This window comes from Dipodomys spectabilis, unplaced genomic scaffold, assembly GCF_019054845.1.
Source record: "Dipodomys spectabilis isolate Male_0828 unplaced genomic scaffold, ASM1905484v1 ptg000140l, whole genome shotgun sequence".
Taxonomy (NCBI): domain Eukaryota; kingdom Metazoa; phylum Chordata; class Mammalia; order Rodentia; family Heteromyidae; genus Dipodomys; species Dipodomys spectabilis.
In genome coordinates this window covers 24,590,927-24,608,595 of record NW_024870817.1, presented here as the reverse complement: position 1 = coordinate 24,608,595, position 17,669 = coordinate 24,590,927, and the positions used below count along the sequence as shown (strand labels likewise).

Genomic DNA, 17,669 nt, shown 5'->3' with positions numbered 1-17,669 from the left:
ACAATAGTTATTGCTTAATAGTTGTGAACTTGTTAACATAATACACCAAACATATTAGCCCCTCTAATCTAAAACCAGCAAACTGAAGAAAACTGAAAAGACTTTTCACAAATATTTTTTCTAGAGTTTTTTTCTCATCTACATCATGCTATTACTTCTATGGTTGGAAGAACAAACACAGTTAGCAGTAAGTGCAGAGGCTGCTTTTAGTACTATAGAACATCTCCCTAGAGCTTCCTCACTATCCTTGGTCTATTTCAAGCTGCCTCTGCTACCATGTTTTAGTGTAAGAATCCATTATTTCTATGCTGGTAGTGCATAACCAATCACTTTTAATAGCTGTGAAATCTTCAGGTTCCACTGTTCACCCTCATATTTAAATAACTAATGAAAATGTTTATCTGAATGTTCTTAATACCAGTTATTTTACTGGTTTGTGTTCTGACATTTTTACTTACTCAAAGTGCAATAAAAGTATGCTTTAATTTGCAAATCAAAAATTTAGTAAACTGTCTTAAAATAGTAGTATTAAAAATATATTTATTTTGTAACTAAATGCCCATTTATCCATCTCTATATCAAGTAAAACAAACAGTGAGAGAGACCTCTACAGGCTCTATAGGCCCATAACCTTGACCATTTATAACAAAATAGGGCTTGCTTCTCTAATATATGAATGATTCTATGGGAATATGTTATCTAGTTCTTCACTCCTTCCAATTTACCAATAATGACCTAACATAATATAGATCCTATGCTACCGGTGGTACAATTTTCTTATATAATATTCCAGTTTTACAAATTGCATTGTGTAATTTCTTTTTTTTTTTTTTTTTTTTGGGGGGGGGGTCCAGTTGTGGGCCTGAACTCTGAGCCTGGGCGCTGTCCTTCAGCTCTTCAGCTCAAGGCTAGCACTCTACCACTTGAGCCACAGCGCCACTTCCAGCTTTTTTCTTTTTGCTTATGTGGTGCTGAGGAATCGAACCCAGGGCCTGAAGCATGCAAGGCAAGTACTCTACCACTGAGCCACCTTCCCAGCCCTGTGTGGTTTCTTAGTATGAATTTTAGAACTAAACACTAGCTCCATTCTCATTTCAATTTCCAACTTTGGGCTTTCTATACGCTTACAGAATATCCAATAAGCATATATTAAGCATAAAATTAACTGTAATCCATTTGCACATTCCCTACCTATTCTAACCCCGAATCCAAGACGTCTTATTCTGGGACTTCAAAATTACCAGCCTGGTAATTTTTGACATCCCAGAAGAGACATTCTGAAGCAAGCAGCAAACTACTTCAGATACCCTATAATATTTTAATACGAAGCCCAGAACAAGTTTTTTTAATTACCTATCAAAGTCTATTAAACTGTTTGAGAAACCTTTCTGTTGTAAAAGTTACCATCATCCATCAGAAAATATCTATTTGACAGTACACTTAAATCTATTAATAATTCTAAAGTCTGCATATACATGCCAGTCAGTGCTCTAGCTAATTACAAACCAGAAATGTTAAAATTCAGCAAGTCTATTTATTACACGTGAATGGTTCTGTAAAAAGAATTTACTAAAAAGTATTAGCAACAATTAGATCTTTTTTTTTTAATTTTTGGTGCCAACTCATGGCCTAGGCACTGTCCCTGAGTTTTTTCCCTCAAGGCTAGCATTCTACGACTTGAGCCACAGCTCCACTTCTGGCTTTTTTGGTGGTTAACTGGAGATGGTAGTTTCATGGGCTTTCCTGTCTGAGCTAGCTTCAAACCATCACCTCAGATCTCAGCCTAGCTTGGATTACATGCATAAGTACCCAGGAATAATTAGCTCTTAAAGTAGTTTAAGGCATAAAATTTAACAACTATCTGTAAGGCCTCTGACCCTGTACCTATCTTTGATAACTATTTGTTTGATGGAAACTTTGAAGAATGATTTATTTTTTTCAACTTATCTCCCCCAAAAAAGCCAATAAAAGGAAAAAGTTCCAGGTGTATAACAATTACACTGAAAATGAATCAAGTCACAGTAATGATTAAGGTAGATTACCTTTAAAGGATATAGAAAAGTATAAATTAGGAATATTTTTCTAATGAATATAAATATCTCTCAGCATCAAGTTGGCAAAATGTGTACACTGTCTTACTTATAATTTTAATACTGAACAAGGGTAAAGTGAAATATTTTTCCATTTCAAAAACCTTTTCATAATCTGCAAACTGACTATAGAAAGACAAATCAAACTAGAGAAACCAGAGTCTGAGAATATTTCAAATGGTAAGTTGTAAAACCGCATATGGAAGTAATAAATTAACCACTTTAATTTTCTATTAAAGTTCTTTCTTTCTCCAAATTTCTTTGAGTGTGGATGTGTGTACACAAAAGTGTGAGTGCACCATGTGCATACACATGTGCACATATACATACCCACACACCCCAGAGGATAGTCTACTTTACATGACAAGTTCTAGAAGAGCCAGCTAGAAGGCTGTAGCAACAGATAAGACAGTTTAAACAATAGTATAAAAAAAATTCAAGATACCAACCTTCTGCACAAGGAACAACTATCAGAGCTCTGTCAATAAAAACCGTGTTAGTTAGATGCTGGGCCACACCAACACTTGATGGGTCACGAAACTTAATATAACATACTTTGGAGGAAAAAGCAAGAGGTGTGTTGCTGCAAGATAAAAAAAAAAAAAGAAGACTAATAAGCATTTGGTCTTGTCAACTTACATTTAAAATTTCTTCCTTACATCTCTACATAATCTTACCTAACCAAAACTTGGGAAATTTTTGTTGCTAGGGATCATTTAGACAGGAAATGGCAAAAACCTAGTTATTTAATGATGATTTGTCTAATGAAAAAGAAAGCAATCTAGACACTCATACAGTCAGTCTGGGAGGCCTGGTTGAAACACAGTCTCACTGTGTATCCCAGGCTAGCTTCAAATTCACCAAGGCTGGTCTCAAACTCAGGATCCTCTCTCAACCTATCTGGGTAAGGTCTATAGGTTTAATACATAAAATTTGAAAATCAATCCTAATTCCAGGTAAAATTCAAAAACAGCTTTATGCAACCCAAGTGTTCAACCAGTGTGTCATCGTAAATAGGCAAAAATATCTATAAACTCCAATCTCAAGACTACAAATCTGTAACCATTTCAACCCTTCACTGAAATCACTAAAAATGGGTTAAGAGTTGTTCACTGGTAGTATATAAAGTCCTGGATTCATCCAAAGTACTGGTTAAAAAAAATTCATAATTAGAAATTAGAAACAATCAAATAATATGAAATTAAATTAAGGTCCTTCACATATGCCAGATGATTCGGAGTAGATAGTAATGTAATTTTTTTTTTTTGCCGGGGCGGGGTGGAGGAGGGTGTCAGTGATGGGGCCTGAACTCTGGGCCTGGGCGCTGTCCCTCAGCTCTTCAGCTCAAGGCTAGCACCCTACCACTTGAGCCACAGTGCCACTTCCTGCTTTTTCTACTTATGTGGTGCTGAGGAATCAAACCCAAGGCCTCATGCAAGCAAGGCAAGCAATCTACCACTGAGCCACCTTCCTAGTCCCAGTAATGTGATTTTTCTACACAAAAGATTTTTACAAACAAATTTTGCAAGCCAGGCGCTGGTGGTTCACGCCTGTAATCCTCGCTACTCAGGAGGCTGAGATCTGAGGATCGTGGTTCAAAGCCAGCCCGGGCAGGAGAGACCGTGAGACTCCTATCTCCAATAAACCACCAGAAAGCCGGAAGTGGCGCTGTAGCTCAAGTGGTAGAACACTCGCCTTGAGCTGAAGAGCTGAGGGACAGCGCCCAGGCCCAGAGTTCAAGCCCCACAACCGACAAAAAAAAATAAAAATAAAAAAATATATCAATATCCTATCTCATAGGCATTTTGTTAATTTATTCATAATTAAATTTTATTGAAGTTTAGAATTATCTTTTAGCAAGAAAAAGAGCTAACCCATACACACACACACACACACACACACACACACATATTCCATAACAGAAAGCTACAATCATTGGAAGCATTAAGATTTTTCACACTCAAAAAGATAACACAAAAAAATCATACATGACTTGCACAGTAACAGTACTAAATACTCTGGTTACAAAACAGGTCTAGAAAATTATCACAATCTAAGAGATAATAAATGAAAAAGTTAGTATTTAAAACCTAATCATCTAATTCTTAATCACTTCAACTAATCAAGATTGGTAAAATCCTTTATTTCATATTATTTGTTTCTAAAAGTACTATGAATTTTTAAATTTGTTTCCCAAACAAATGTGTGTTTCCCAAGTATATAAGCTGCGTTGGATATAGAGCTGACAATGATTTCAATCTTAATTAGTATCCTAAAGTGCTATATTAAAATTTAACTAGATTGTTCAATCAGTTGCTGTTTCAAAAGTCTCACCATGATCACTATTAAGTTTTGTTATTACAGATTTGATCCTCTGCAGCATTCACAGTCAGACCCAGAGGAATAAATAACTTTCACAAGTATTTATTGGCCAAACTTAACTTACATTCTTAGTAAGTTGCAGGTAAGCCCTGCTTAAAAACTATTTCTATTTCTCTCCTTGTTTCTTTAATTGGAATTAAAAGGGGCTATTGGCAAAAACTCTCATTTAACCTGCCAATCACTCCTCCTCCAATGGGACTCAAATGCCAACTGGGACATGCCATCCCAGTAATGAGCAAAAACACCAACTAGGCCATCATACCAGCAAGAAAAGACCTCCTACACCCACTGGGACAGAACTACTCCTGGTGACAAGGGTCCACTCAGAGACAGTTGAAAAAACTGCACAGACAAGAGGGGGAGATGGTGTCAGATCCTAAATGGAGTCATTTTGTGCTTGCCCTTTCAAAATTAACCAGAGCCAGGTCAAAGAAAAACAGTTCATATGCGTGCCTATCTACTGCCCATACCTGTCTACCTTCTCACTGAGCAGGAATTTATATCTATTCCTTGTTATTTCTATTTATAGTGGACATCCCATCCAGTTTCTATAGCACAGGAAATGATCAAGGCCTCACACTGGGCTCTTAACAACTCCAATCCAGCCCCAACTTCTGAGTGGTTATTCTTAACCAGTCCACCATACTCTCCCCTACCCAGTTTGCCAGATGTTAATCAGTCAGGAATATATAGGGATATGATCTACCAACTACAGGACCGCCTGAAACCCAAAACTGCCTGGGACCCAGGAGACAAGAACTAGCCAAGTCATCCAATTTTTTCTTTTCTGCCCTAAACGGATTGCTGCCCTTCCTTCTGCCGTTTATAGGCCTTCCAATGACTCTTTTATTGTTTGGCCCATCTTGTAAGACTTCTTTCAGATTTCATGCAAAGATGTATACATCATTAAACACCAAGAAACTAACTGTTGCTGCTACCTTCTCCTGGACTAGACAACATCTCTGCCTTTTACCCTTAAAACCTGGCCACCCTCAACCAGTGGGAAGCAGTTAATTAATCTCGCACACCCTCTGCCTTTTATTTTTTAGATCTATACATAAAAAAGATGGGAATCTAAGGTATTGGAGTCAGCTTGAAAATCCTGCGAAGTCCTTGCCCAGCATCCCTACCAGTTTACAAAAATCTGTTAAGTTTTTATTTCCCCAATGGTGTACTGTTTTCCCGGTGTGATATACAAATTCCTGCCCCAGTTGAGGCACTCTCATTACACTCCTTGGAACAAGACTCTCTCCCCTAATTATGGTAGACCATATATCAGCTCCTTCAAATGCCTAAATGCCCACAGTCCACATTATGTGACCCATGTGACTAACCCCTAATATTCTGTTTAAATTTTACCCACACCTGTCCACTGCTGCCACCTCTATTCCCACTTGGAGCAGTACAGCAGGTCAGTTCCCCAATAAAGCCTTGAACCCACATCAGTGGCTCACCTCATATCTCTTTTTTTTTTTTTTTTGCCGGTCATGGGGCCTGAACGCTGGGTCTGGGCGCTGTCCCTCAGCTCTTCAGCTCAAGGCTAGCGCTCTATCACTGGAGCCACAGCACCCTTCCGGCTTTTTCTGTTTATGTGGTGCTGAGGAATCGAACCCAGGGCCTCTTCCTTGCAAGGCATGCACTCTACTGCTGAGCTACCTTCCCAGGCCCTTACCTCATATTTCTTACAGTTAACACATATGATCAAAATTCATCATCCTCCCTCTTTACTATATGCTTTTGTCATGTACTTCCTATCTTAAAGATACTATTACATTTCTCTAAGTTGAATTATGGGAGTCACTAGTTTAACCGTCATTAGTGATGTTTGCCAACATATTTCCAAACTGCCTTTTGAATACTTGGTAAAATTCCATTTTCTATTCCTTGAACTTAAGGTTCAGCCATGTAAATCACTTTTTTCAATTAAACATGAGCAGAACATGTCTTCTGTAGAAGGTTTAGGAGCCATTGACTTACTTTTGAGCTGCCAAAGGAAGCAGTAATACAAGGCTGATAGATCAGCTTCAGCTCAGAGTGCCCCAATAAGTCTATATTATTCCCAACTCTGTCAGTTTAGTTTAAGAAACAATCTATTTTGTCCAACAGGTCTTGATTGTTTTAAAACCTGCCAATCTAAACCAACCTTGAGTTCCATCTTCCTCATCCAATTGCTCAATAAGTCCTACTGGAGACTATCTTCCCAAAACCTGTTAACATTATTTTGTATCATCATTCTTATTATCAATGCCTCAGAGTTCAGGACTGAAGCATGTTTTACCTAGATTACAACTGCTTCTAATATATCACCCTTATTAGTACAACTTCAAGTGTTCATTAATAAGTCTTCCTCAAAAGCTGCCAGTGACCTTTAACTGCTAAATTGCATCCACAATTAAATTTCCTCAAAGGTACCCTCTGTTCTTGTTTCATCTAACTGCACTCAAAACTCCAGATATAAACATATTAGTTGTAGTTCAGAAAGCCAGTCCTCAAGAATTCAAACCAATAATCGGGGTCTTTGCATCTGCTATTCCATCTAGAGAATTAGAGATCCTCCCTAACCTCTTTTTGTATGGAAATTCCATATTTCTTCAAAGCTCAAGTTTCAATCCTTTGGGCATGGGGGGGGGGGGGGGGGATTGAGATAGGGTAGGAGGATCAGAGATGTTTTCCTCTATTTTCCATAAAATGATTCCTAAGATTTGCATATGAAGTGCCAAAAAGTTGGCTCTCAGTTGGTGGCATGATGCAAAAACTTCAGTTGAGAAGTATGGATCATGAGGGTTATAACTTTAGAAAGTCTTAATCCATTCATGAGTTCCTACTGAGAAGGTAGAGGCAGCTAATGAAGTAAGTCACTAATGGTTATCTTTCCCAAGAACAGGACCCTTTCTCCAGTCTCATTGCTTCCTGGATCCCTCAAGTTAATCAGCTTTCCTCCAATAATGATCTTCCAACAGGATGTTTCTGCCTTGACACAGGCCTAAAAGCAATGGAGCCAGCAGATATGAAGTGAAACCTCTAAACTAAGCCAAAATAAATCCTTTCTCCCTTAAGCTGTTTCTGTCAGGTACTTAGCCACAGCAACAAAAAGTCACCAACACAGTAATATTAATTATATTTTTAATTAAATAAATGTAAATAGTTGGTAGATTTCTGCATTTTCTTCTTAGTACTTTGAAGAGGGGGGCTAGAGGTGTGCTCAAGTGTAGAACACTCACCTAGCAAGTAAAAGATACTGAGTTCAAACCCCAGTACACCAAAAAAATAAAAAATAAAAAGGCAACTTTTTCTGGGCATGATGGTAAATGCTGCAATCCCAAAACTACTGAAGAGGCAAAGATTGTAAAGTCCTCAGCTAAAGACCAGCCTGATCAAAAGGTTACCAAAACTTATGCCTGTTATCCCGGCTACTCAGAAGTGTAAATAGGAAGATGCAGGCAAGCCCAGCATAAATGTGAGGCTCTAGTGGAAATAAAACAAAAACAAGAAGCATTAAGGGTACAGCTCAGGTTGTAGTGACTAGAAAGCATGAGATCCTGAGTTTAGACCCCAGTCCCTAAACGTACTCAAAATAGAATTACCCTTAGGGGTTAGTCACTTGGAGGTCACAGAAGAACCTGTAAGGTACTAATACTCCTGATCTGTATGCTCTTACAATAGTATGCTTACTTTGTAAAAACTTCAGAGCTATAAACCGATTATACTTCAATGAAATGTTTACTGAAAAGGGTTTTAAGCCAGGCACTAGAGGCTTACTAAAAGAATTTCAAGCTGGCACTGGCTCACGTCTGTAATACTAGCTACTCAAGAGGCTAAGATCTGAGGGTCAAGGTTCAAACCCAGCCAGGGCAGGAACATCTGTGAGACTCTTATCTCCAACCACCAGAAAACCAGAAGTGATGCTGTGGCTCAAGTGGTAGAGCATTTGTCTTGAGCTGAAGAGCTCAGGGACAGTCCCCAGGTCCAGAATTCAAGACCCATTACTGACCTCCTTCCCCCCCAAAAAAATTCTAGATAATTAATCATATGACAGCACAAAAAGAAGTGACAAATAAGAAGCAGGAATTAGTGTTTACATTTTAAAGCCCCAAAAGTAAAATGAAACTGAATTCCTACTCTATGCTAAACGAGTTAAATTTTTTATCAGTTTTATACAGCAACCAACTTTCAATTATAAGGAATGGACCCAGGGCCTCCTTCAAATGCTTCACTAATTACCTTCTTCTAATCTATAGTCCCATAAAATTTTAGTATCATTTGACTAAAGAAATGTATTTCCAACTTTAACACAAATTAATTTTTCCCCAGTTTCTAAAGATTAATCATAAAATACTGTCTATATGGCACTGCAAAAAACAAAACAAAACAAAACACTACACCTTCAATACAAACACTGCTACTGCATTTTTATCTACTTCAGCCCAAGAGTGCTAATTCTTCTTCAATGTAACAACCAGGTAGTGGCAACCTAATAGAAGAGAAAACCTGTTAATAAGGCAGGTCAACACCACTGAACAAGGATATAGCACTGCACTTATGGAAAAGCAAGTTAAGGATTTTAACTGGCTTATGTGTGTTATATTTATGCTACAGTTTTGCTATGGAGGTCCACAGTTACATTTTAATGAACCAGATATTTAAGCAAAGAACTTTTTATCCTCTTTGACTTTTAAGCTCCAAGTAATAACAATTTGTTTTTTAGTAAGAGACAATAAATTTTATTCAAAGCTAGCTCTGAAGAGGAGATAACTCCAAGCTCTTATCTTCCAAGTGGTAACATTTAATTATGAACACTCAGACCCAGATTTTAGTCACACAATTCAACCACACAATGGTATTGTTTGGTAAGGAAGAATATGTGGGGCTAGGCATAACATCAGCTGTTACACTAATACTCTAGAGGATGAAGCAATAGGGTCCTGTGATAGATTTCTTCTAATTATAAGACCCTGTATTCCAACATTAGTATTCAGTACAGAATATTTTACTGACTGGTTCCAATTCTTCCAAGATATAACACTATAACTATTTCTCAGTTATTAGGAAATATTATACATTACAAAATGGCTGAGCACACCTTCAAAAGTTAAATTAAGATAAACTGTAATACCGTAGCTCTAACCAAAATGTACACACACACATTTATGCAAGATTTTGTCAAAAGATATTACTTAAATCTTATGAAGAAACAATCTATAAACTCAGATTTGAGTCATATAAGACAAAATAAACTAGAAAACAAAATGTCAATACTGTGACAGATCCAAAAGATGAGGGTGAAAGGGAGACATCTGTTGTAGACTAAAGGAATTAAATGTCATGAGTAGTCTTTGATGATACACTAGAATAAAAGAAAAAAAATGGGGAATTTTAATAGTCAACTGTGGCAAAAAAAAAAAAAGTTAATGAATGCATGTGAAGACAATACTGATGAACAGTCAATGAATTATTTCAACTTTTCTGAAAAACAAAATGGGAAAAAAAACTTTTAAGTAAATTTGAATATTCAAATGAATCTTATTAATCTGCATAACTACTGCATGTTGGGAATAAATAAATGAAAACTAGGTCTTCATGCATCCCTACAAGCCAAATAAATCAAATGCAATTTTTTCCAAAACGATTAGATGTTACTACTTTCCCTTCCTTTCAAAGGATTTTGATATAATAAAATGTGGTATACCTTAGTATTCTAAGAAGCTTTCTGTGTTGGTCGTGAGGCTTGAACTCTGGGTCTAGGCGCTGTCCCTCAGCTCTTCAGCTTAAGGCAAGCACTCTACCACTTGAGCCACAGCGCCACTTCCAGTTTCCTGGTAGTTAATTGCAGCTAAGAGTCTCAAGGACTTTCCTGCCCAGGCCGGCTTTGAACTTCGGTCACATCTCAGATTCCTGAGTAGCTAGGATTACAGGCGGGAGCCACCGGCGCCCGGTTTCTAAGAGGCTTTTTAAAAAAATGTGTTTGCAGAAATCTTTACGACTTGTTTTCTCATTAGAATATAATGTGCTTGGAAATTTAGCACTTCAACAAAGTGTCCACAACCTGTAAGTAATCGTTACGATCTGGATTTAAAAGTATACAATTAGTATACAAGTGGGGCTCCAATGATTCATGCCTGTAACCCTCACTACTTAGGGGGTTGAGACCAGGAGGACCGGGGATCGAAGCCAGTCTGGTCCGCAAAGTTTCGGGATGTAGGTATGCTCAAGTGGCAGTGTGCCATACACGAGCAAAAACAAGGCAGAACGAACAGCATGAAACCCTGGGTTCAAGCCTCCGAACCAGGGACTCCCCCCTCCCCCCCAAAAATACAAGTACTGAGCAGGGACAATCTTGTACACATATATTTACGTAATTTGTTGTTTGCGGTTGCTTATGGGTACCACATATGATCATATGTAACATGTGTTACATACACGAAGGTTTGGGTCTGTATGTCCTCCTTGGAGGAAGACGTCAAGTGTGGCTGCCACAAGGACGCATTGACGCGGTTGGATGCACTCAGACGGTGCTCAATCTCCAGCACACACGGGAGAACAAAAACCAGCCCGATCCCGCCGGGCGCTGGCCGCGGGGTTTCCCGCTGGGGGCCTGGGCCGTGGCCCCGCGCGTCCTCGGCGATTCGTTCTCGGTCAGGCGCTGGCCGGGAGGGCTACTCCGGCCCACCTGCGGCCATCTTAAATGGGGGGGGGGGACAGGGACACTGGACGCAAACGCCAGGCCGCGACCGCAGGCCTCAGAGGCTCGGAAAGGGAAGCCAGTCGAAGTCCGGCCTAAGGGTTCGGTGCCGAGGTCAACCCCACAACCAGAACCCGGGGAGCCAGGGCCGAGGGCCCGGTGCCCTCATCAAAGATGGGCTCCGCGGCGCGCCCGGCCGTCACGTGACCGGCGCGCCCGCGCCTCCCCCCCCCCCACCTCCCCGGGTCTCTATGGCGCCGCGCCCCTCCCCCAGCCGAGCCCCGGCACTCACTCTGGGGGGTAGAGCCGCAGCTCCTCGATTTCTCCTAGGAAAGAAAAGAGCGTCCGCATCTGCTCGCTGGTCACCGCCGACGACAGATTGGTCACCTGTATAACCGCCGTGGGGATAAGGCCGAAGCCTAAGCCCAAGCCGAAGCCTCCGCCGCTGTTCATCCCGAGCCCGCGGCCGCCGGCCTTCCCGCTCCCCAACGTCTACGACGCGTCAGCGACCGAGCCGCGAAAGCAAACTACGCGCGGCCGCGAGCGCGCTCCCGCGGGCGAATTCTCGGCGCCGGGCAGGTCTAGCCAAACATTTCACCACTCGTCTGCTCTCAAGGCGGCGCGCCCGCGCGCCAGCCGGAAGCGTCGCCCCGGCAACCGAGAGTCTCGCGATGCTGCGGCCTACGTTCCCCCCAGCCTGCCGGGCGTCTGGTGCCGCTGTGGACTGGGGCTCCTGCTCGTCTCCGCGAGGTTTTCACGCGTGTCTAGCGGGACGTGCCCTCCCGACTGCGTCCTGTTCGTGGGTTCCTCCCCACCTTGGAAACCCAGCTCTTTCCGCTCTCGACGCCTGACTCGCGGTGCGGCACGGTGAGGGCGAGGGACGACGCCCGGCCACCGCAGACAGATCCTACACCCAGCTCTGGCGCCGCCCTTCCCGCCCGCGTGTGGCCCGGGCCGGCGTAGCCCGGGCCGCTGCCCCCGTGGTGAAGCACCTCGCGGATCCTCGGCGATCGGCTCGGCTCTGCCCCCAGCTCCACCCACACCTGGGCCCCTCCCACCCTGGAGTTCCCGCCACACCGCTGGCCCCTCCCTCTCCCCGCCCCGTCCCACCTGAACTCCCACCCACCTCACTTCCTACCCCCCAGACCCTCCTGGATGGGGACCGAGGCCTTGGGCTCCCTCTTGGGGGACCTGTGGCCCCTCTAATAAACCTGATAATAATCTTCCCCCTGTGCCTGCCTGCCTCTGCGTGGTCCCCCGGGATGGATGCGTGGGACCCTTTATTGGACCCTTCATGCATATTTTATTCAACAGCGAGGTTCCGATCGAGTTTCAGGAGGAGGCTTGGCTCTGCAGTTCTTCATTCATTACGTAGGTATTAATTCTGACACGGTTAAGCGAGGTCACATGAAGAACGAACAGGCCATCTAGAATTTGCAACTTAATAAATAAGCGACCCCCAAAGCCCCATAATGCTTGGACAGAACCCCGAAGGTCACGAAGCCCCTTCAGTACGTTTGCAAGATCAAGAAGGCCTTCGGGAGAATCCGAAGATTGTTGACCTTTTCCACCTCGTTGACATTTGCACCGATAGTCTAAAAACAATAGATAGAACTGCTGACAACTTCACAGGAACCCAAAGTGTCCTAGTGGTCCACTCAGTCCACACTACATTCAGATTTACTTGTTGGTCAACGTAAAGATTCCTTAAAGAAGAGCCTCTTGCAGGTGGCTCACTCGTGTAATTCCTAGCTATCCAGGAGCCAGAGATCTGAGGATCACGGTTTGAGTGAAGCCATGAAAGTCCGTGAGATTTATCCCTTAAGTAACTGCCAAAAAACTTGAAGCAGTGCTGTGTGGCTCAAGAAGTAGAGCACCAGCCTTGAGGGGAAAAGCCCCACTATTGGCACAAGAAGAAGAAAATTCTCAAAGAACATCCCTGACCAAGAAATAAAATGATAGTTTGATCAAATCTGTACCTTAGCATATATATCTTTTAAATGGTAACTGCAGCAAGTATTTTTGTTCCCAGTAGGATAGTTGTCTCCAGGTAAAGCATTTGTGTGGTGCTTTTCACATATATCCACACACAAAATGAGTCTTGTTAAACTTGTACCTGCCACCTTGAGCTTAACTTGTTCCTTTGTCAGTACTTAAAAACTGGCAGACATCACCAGTGATATTAACAAATGTATTTCTGGAGTATAGATGAAATAACATTTGGACTATCTCTGCAACTCAGCAATTATTTGGGGTAATATTAACCAAGATAAAAAAAGATTCTTGAATATGAAAGAAAAGACATGGATTTCAACATAGTAGAATGTAAAAACTTTTTGGTATGGTCTAAGTAAGACTCAGTCCACATTGCAACTACACACTTAAACACCACATGTCAAGTTTGGTGTAGAATTGTTACTAGAGCCAGCAGCCAATAAAGCCTAGTTCTGGGTCCAGATGGTTGCCTACATTAAGAAAAAACAACTTCATGTACATAAAAGTGAAAAAAATGAATTTGTGGACAGTTTTGGCCACAAATGGAAAAAGAAATTCTGTCTGTCTCCATCTTTCCCATAGCAGTATTAACTTATAGAAAAAAAAAGAAACCAAAAGTCAGGCATTAGGTTTATATAGATTTATTTATTTATTGCAATTGGCTTTCGGTCCCAGCATGGTATTTTCTGCAGAGATCCTAATTCCTAGCCTCCTGAGACCTTTACACCATCAAAGAAGAGTGTCTAGAATTATCTGAAAAGGCTAATAGCAATGCTTTTCCCCTTTTTAGCTCCTTATCTGTGTGAGATAAGATTCTTCTCACATTTTTCTACTAAAACATACTGTAACAGATTAAACACACAGATAAGAGAATCTTGCAGTTTCAGAGAGGTTTGAAAAAGAAAACAATGCCACTATTGTAAACATTAAATTTCTATTCCATTAAGTCGGGTTATGAATACAATGTATCTTGATCAATGTCACCCCTTTATCTTTCTCCCCTAACTCCCCATTTTTATCCTCAAGTTAGTTTAATTTTTACATAGTGTACTGAATATAATGTATATATAATATAGTGTATATAATATAGTATATATAATATAGTATATATATTATATATAATATAATATAGTGTATTGAATATAATGACTATATTTGTTCACTTTTCCTCCCTCCATTCATGTGCTTTTTCTTTGTCCAACCACTGAAAGAGGGCTCTTCATGGAAGATCGCCCAGAAGAACTAGTGCTTGGGCAGAGTCTTTAACAATTAGAAATTGGCCAGAAAAAAAAAGAGAAGAAAGAGTGATAAAGTGCATTCCATAATAAGCAGGCAGAATACACAAAGGCAGGAAAATATAAAAAAAAATGAGGCCTAAGATAGTCAAAGTTTATTAATGCTGGACCAAAGGCTACGAATGTATTCAGATGCATGCGAAAGAATAAGCCTTGTTAAAAGATTTGTCATGCTAAGAAGTTCCTTTACCCTAAATTGACAGGCCTTAGAGCTGGAAGTGACCATGATGAAATGCATGTTTCAAAATGATCACTAACTCTTCACCTTGGAGGTATGTTGAAAAAGCAAAGATATTTAGAGAGACAAGGTATAGAAATAAGATATAGCATGTGATTTAAGATTGAAAGTAAGAAGCTAGGCACCAATGGATGGCTCATGCCTATAATCCTAACTATTCAGGAGGCTGAGAGCTGAGGATCTCAGGTCAAAGACAGTCCAGGAAGAAAAGTTCATGAGACTCTTAACTCCAATTAATCACCAAAAAGCCAGAAGTGAAGCTGTGTCTCAAGTGGTATGCCAGACTTGAGGGAAAAAGCCAAGGAACATTGCCCAGATCCTGAGTTCAAATCCCAGTACCAGCACATACACACACAAAGTAGATACATTTGTGGCAGAAGTGCCACGCATAACTTTAAAGAGACAAAAATGATAAAGAGGCAAAGGGTCAAGGTAGAAAGTCTTTGCAGAAACTAACTTAATGAGGTCCTGCATAAAGTTATAAGTGGTGGTAGTAAAAGCAATGAGCAATTTCAAATTTGGGACATAGTGAATCCACTTAAAGATGAAAAGAAAGTTATCCATGAAGAAAAAAACATATAGACACACAGTTTTATTTACAATTACTGGTGCTTTTTTGTCTTCCTGAAATCTAATCATGGATTCCCTAGGACTGACAACTAGTTTAAGACATTGGGTCTTAGGTTTCAGTGTGTGTCCAAAAAAAAAAAAGGGAGGAAAAATCAGCCAGAGGGCATGTTAAAGCAGATTGCTGGCCATATTCCCAGAGTTTCTGGTTTGGTAGGTTTAGAATAGGACCTACAATTTAAAAACTTTTAGCCAGTTTGCAGGTGGTCTGCACTGGTGGTCTGTGGGTCTCATTTTGAGGTTGATTACTGGTTTACAAAATTGGAAAGCAGCACACTCGGCAGACTGGGTAATGTACTGTTGGTAATAAAGCCAAAGGAGAAGTATTGAAGGATTGGGTCAATGATACCATAATTTCAGTTGAGAAAAAGACAACCTTGGTGAGGAAGAAGCAGAAAATACTGAGATTCATATCAGTACATTTTTGAAAAGCCATTTAAAGAAAATATCTAGAAATAGGATATAGTTTATGTTTTAAGAATCCTAACTATTAAGAAAGCTGTGGTCTAAGGATGTCAGTTTGAAACCAACCTGAGGAGGAAAGTCCATGAGACTCTTACTAGCTTCCATTAATCACCAGGAGAGCTTTGGCTCAAGTGGTACAGTGCCAGCCAGGAGAGAAAAAGCTAAGGGACAGCACCCAGGCCCTGAGTTCAAACCCCAGTCCTAGTATGTACACACTCACCCCCCACACACACACACAAACACACACACAGTAGGTATACTTATGGCAAAACTGTCCTGCATAACATTAAAGGGACAAAAACATTAAAGAGCCAAAGACAAAGCCAGGAGGAGAGCTTAGAATGAAGATAGTCACAAAAACTAAGGAAGGAAAAAGAAATGGTGAAAGATAACAAATTCTCTGAGGACGACAAGCTAGAGATAAAACATGCCCATACTTGTAACCTCTCCACTATGCTCCACTAACCACTCCACATGCTCAGCAGGAACAAGTGAAAGCTTCAGCTGCTTCTCCCATATGTTGTGTGTGTGTATATCTTTCCACCTGTACTCCATCTTGGTTATTGTAGGTTTATAATAAGCTTTAAAATGGAGACTGTAAAGCATACAATCTTTTCCAAAAAATGTAATATATATGTTTATATTAGTCTGTACATTAATTGTACAAATAATAGCCTTCATTGTATTCCCCTCCCCTGCTTTTTTGCCAGTCCTGGGGCTTGAACTCAGGGCTTGGACACTGTCCCTGAGCTTCTTTTGCTCAAGGCTAGCAATCTACCACTTGAGCTACAACACCATTTCTGGTTTTTCTGTTTATGTGCTACTGAGGAATTGAACCCCGGGCTTCATGCATGCTAGGCCAGCACTCTACCACTAAGCCACATTCCTAGCCCTGTTGTGTCATTTTTATACTTGCATGAGACCTACAAATATTTGATGCATGATTTAATGCAGACATCATTAACTCTGGCATATGGACTCTTCTGTGAAGCTGCTATGAATCCTCATTTCTCACTGCTAATGGAGCACCAACTAGAGACAAGGAATTTTGCTAGATATAAGTAAATTCAAAGAATTAAATGATCACAAATTTGAAATTTATTGCCTGGTGTTGGTAGTTTATGCCTGTAATCCTAGCTACTCAGAACACTGAGATCTGAGGATCATGGTTTGAAGCCAGCCTGAGCAGAAAAGTCCATGAGACTATCTCCAATAAACTACTCAGAAAAAGCTGGAAGTGGTCCTTGGCTCAAGAGATAGAGTGCTACATTGAGCACAAGGAAGCTCAGGGACAGTGCCCAGGCCCCAGGCCCAGCAAAAAAAGGGAAAAAAAATGAAATTTATTGACAAAAACCATGTGTGTATGCTAAAAGTGTTACACAGTATAGAATGGGTAATGGTAAGATTGCAAATTTCCTAGGGATATGAAAAAGGGAAATAGTCCCTTTAGTTGGCAATGACAAGAGAAAAGTAGGCTGAAAAAGCTAAGCAGAAAAGGGACCAAAATTGTTTTTAGCTATTCTAGGTTTTGTTTTTCACTTGCTTACAAATTTCAGGATCTGCTTACCATTTTTTTTAAAAGCCCTTCTAGGATTGCACTGAATCTATAGTGAGATTGGAAAATCTGAGACTTCCTGGTCATGAATATGAATATATTACTTAAGGCATTCCTTACTATCTTTCCACAGCATTTTGTAGTTATTTTGTATTCTTTGTTAAATTAATTCCAAAGAATGTCCTTCTTTTTTTATGCTATTAGAAATGGAGTTATTTTCTTAATTTCAATTTTGTTCATACATAGAAATAGAATTTTTATTTTTATAAAGCTTACTAAATTGTTGAAAAATTTGTGTGTGTTGATCTTGTATCCTGAGACCTTATTAAATTAGTTTGAACAC

At 40.5% G+C, this 17,669-nt stretch overlaps 1 protein-coding gene across 1 annotated transcript in view; it reads right to left on the bottom strand.

The window, feature by feature from the left end:
* Nucleotides 1–11,712, bottom strand: part of Srek1 (splicing regulatory glutamic acid and lysine rich protein 1) — a 38,525-nt gene extending 26,813 nt beyond the window's left edge. Inside the window, exons 1-2 of the mRNA XM_042691035.1 lie at nucleotides 11,444–11,712; nucleotides 2,540–2,673 (exon numbers count right to left, since the gene is read on the bottom strand). Coding sequence (XP_042546969.1) covers nucleotides 2,540–2,673; nucleotides 11,444–11,604 — 295 coding nt within the window. The 5' untranslated portion in view covers nucleotides 11,605–11,712. The remainder of the gene's footprint in view (nucleotides 1–2,539; nucleotides 2,674–11,443) is intronic.
* Between the last annotated feature and the right edge of the window lie 5,957 nt (nucleotides 11,713–17,669).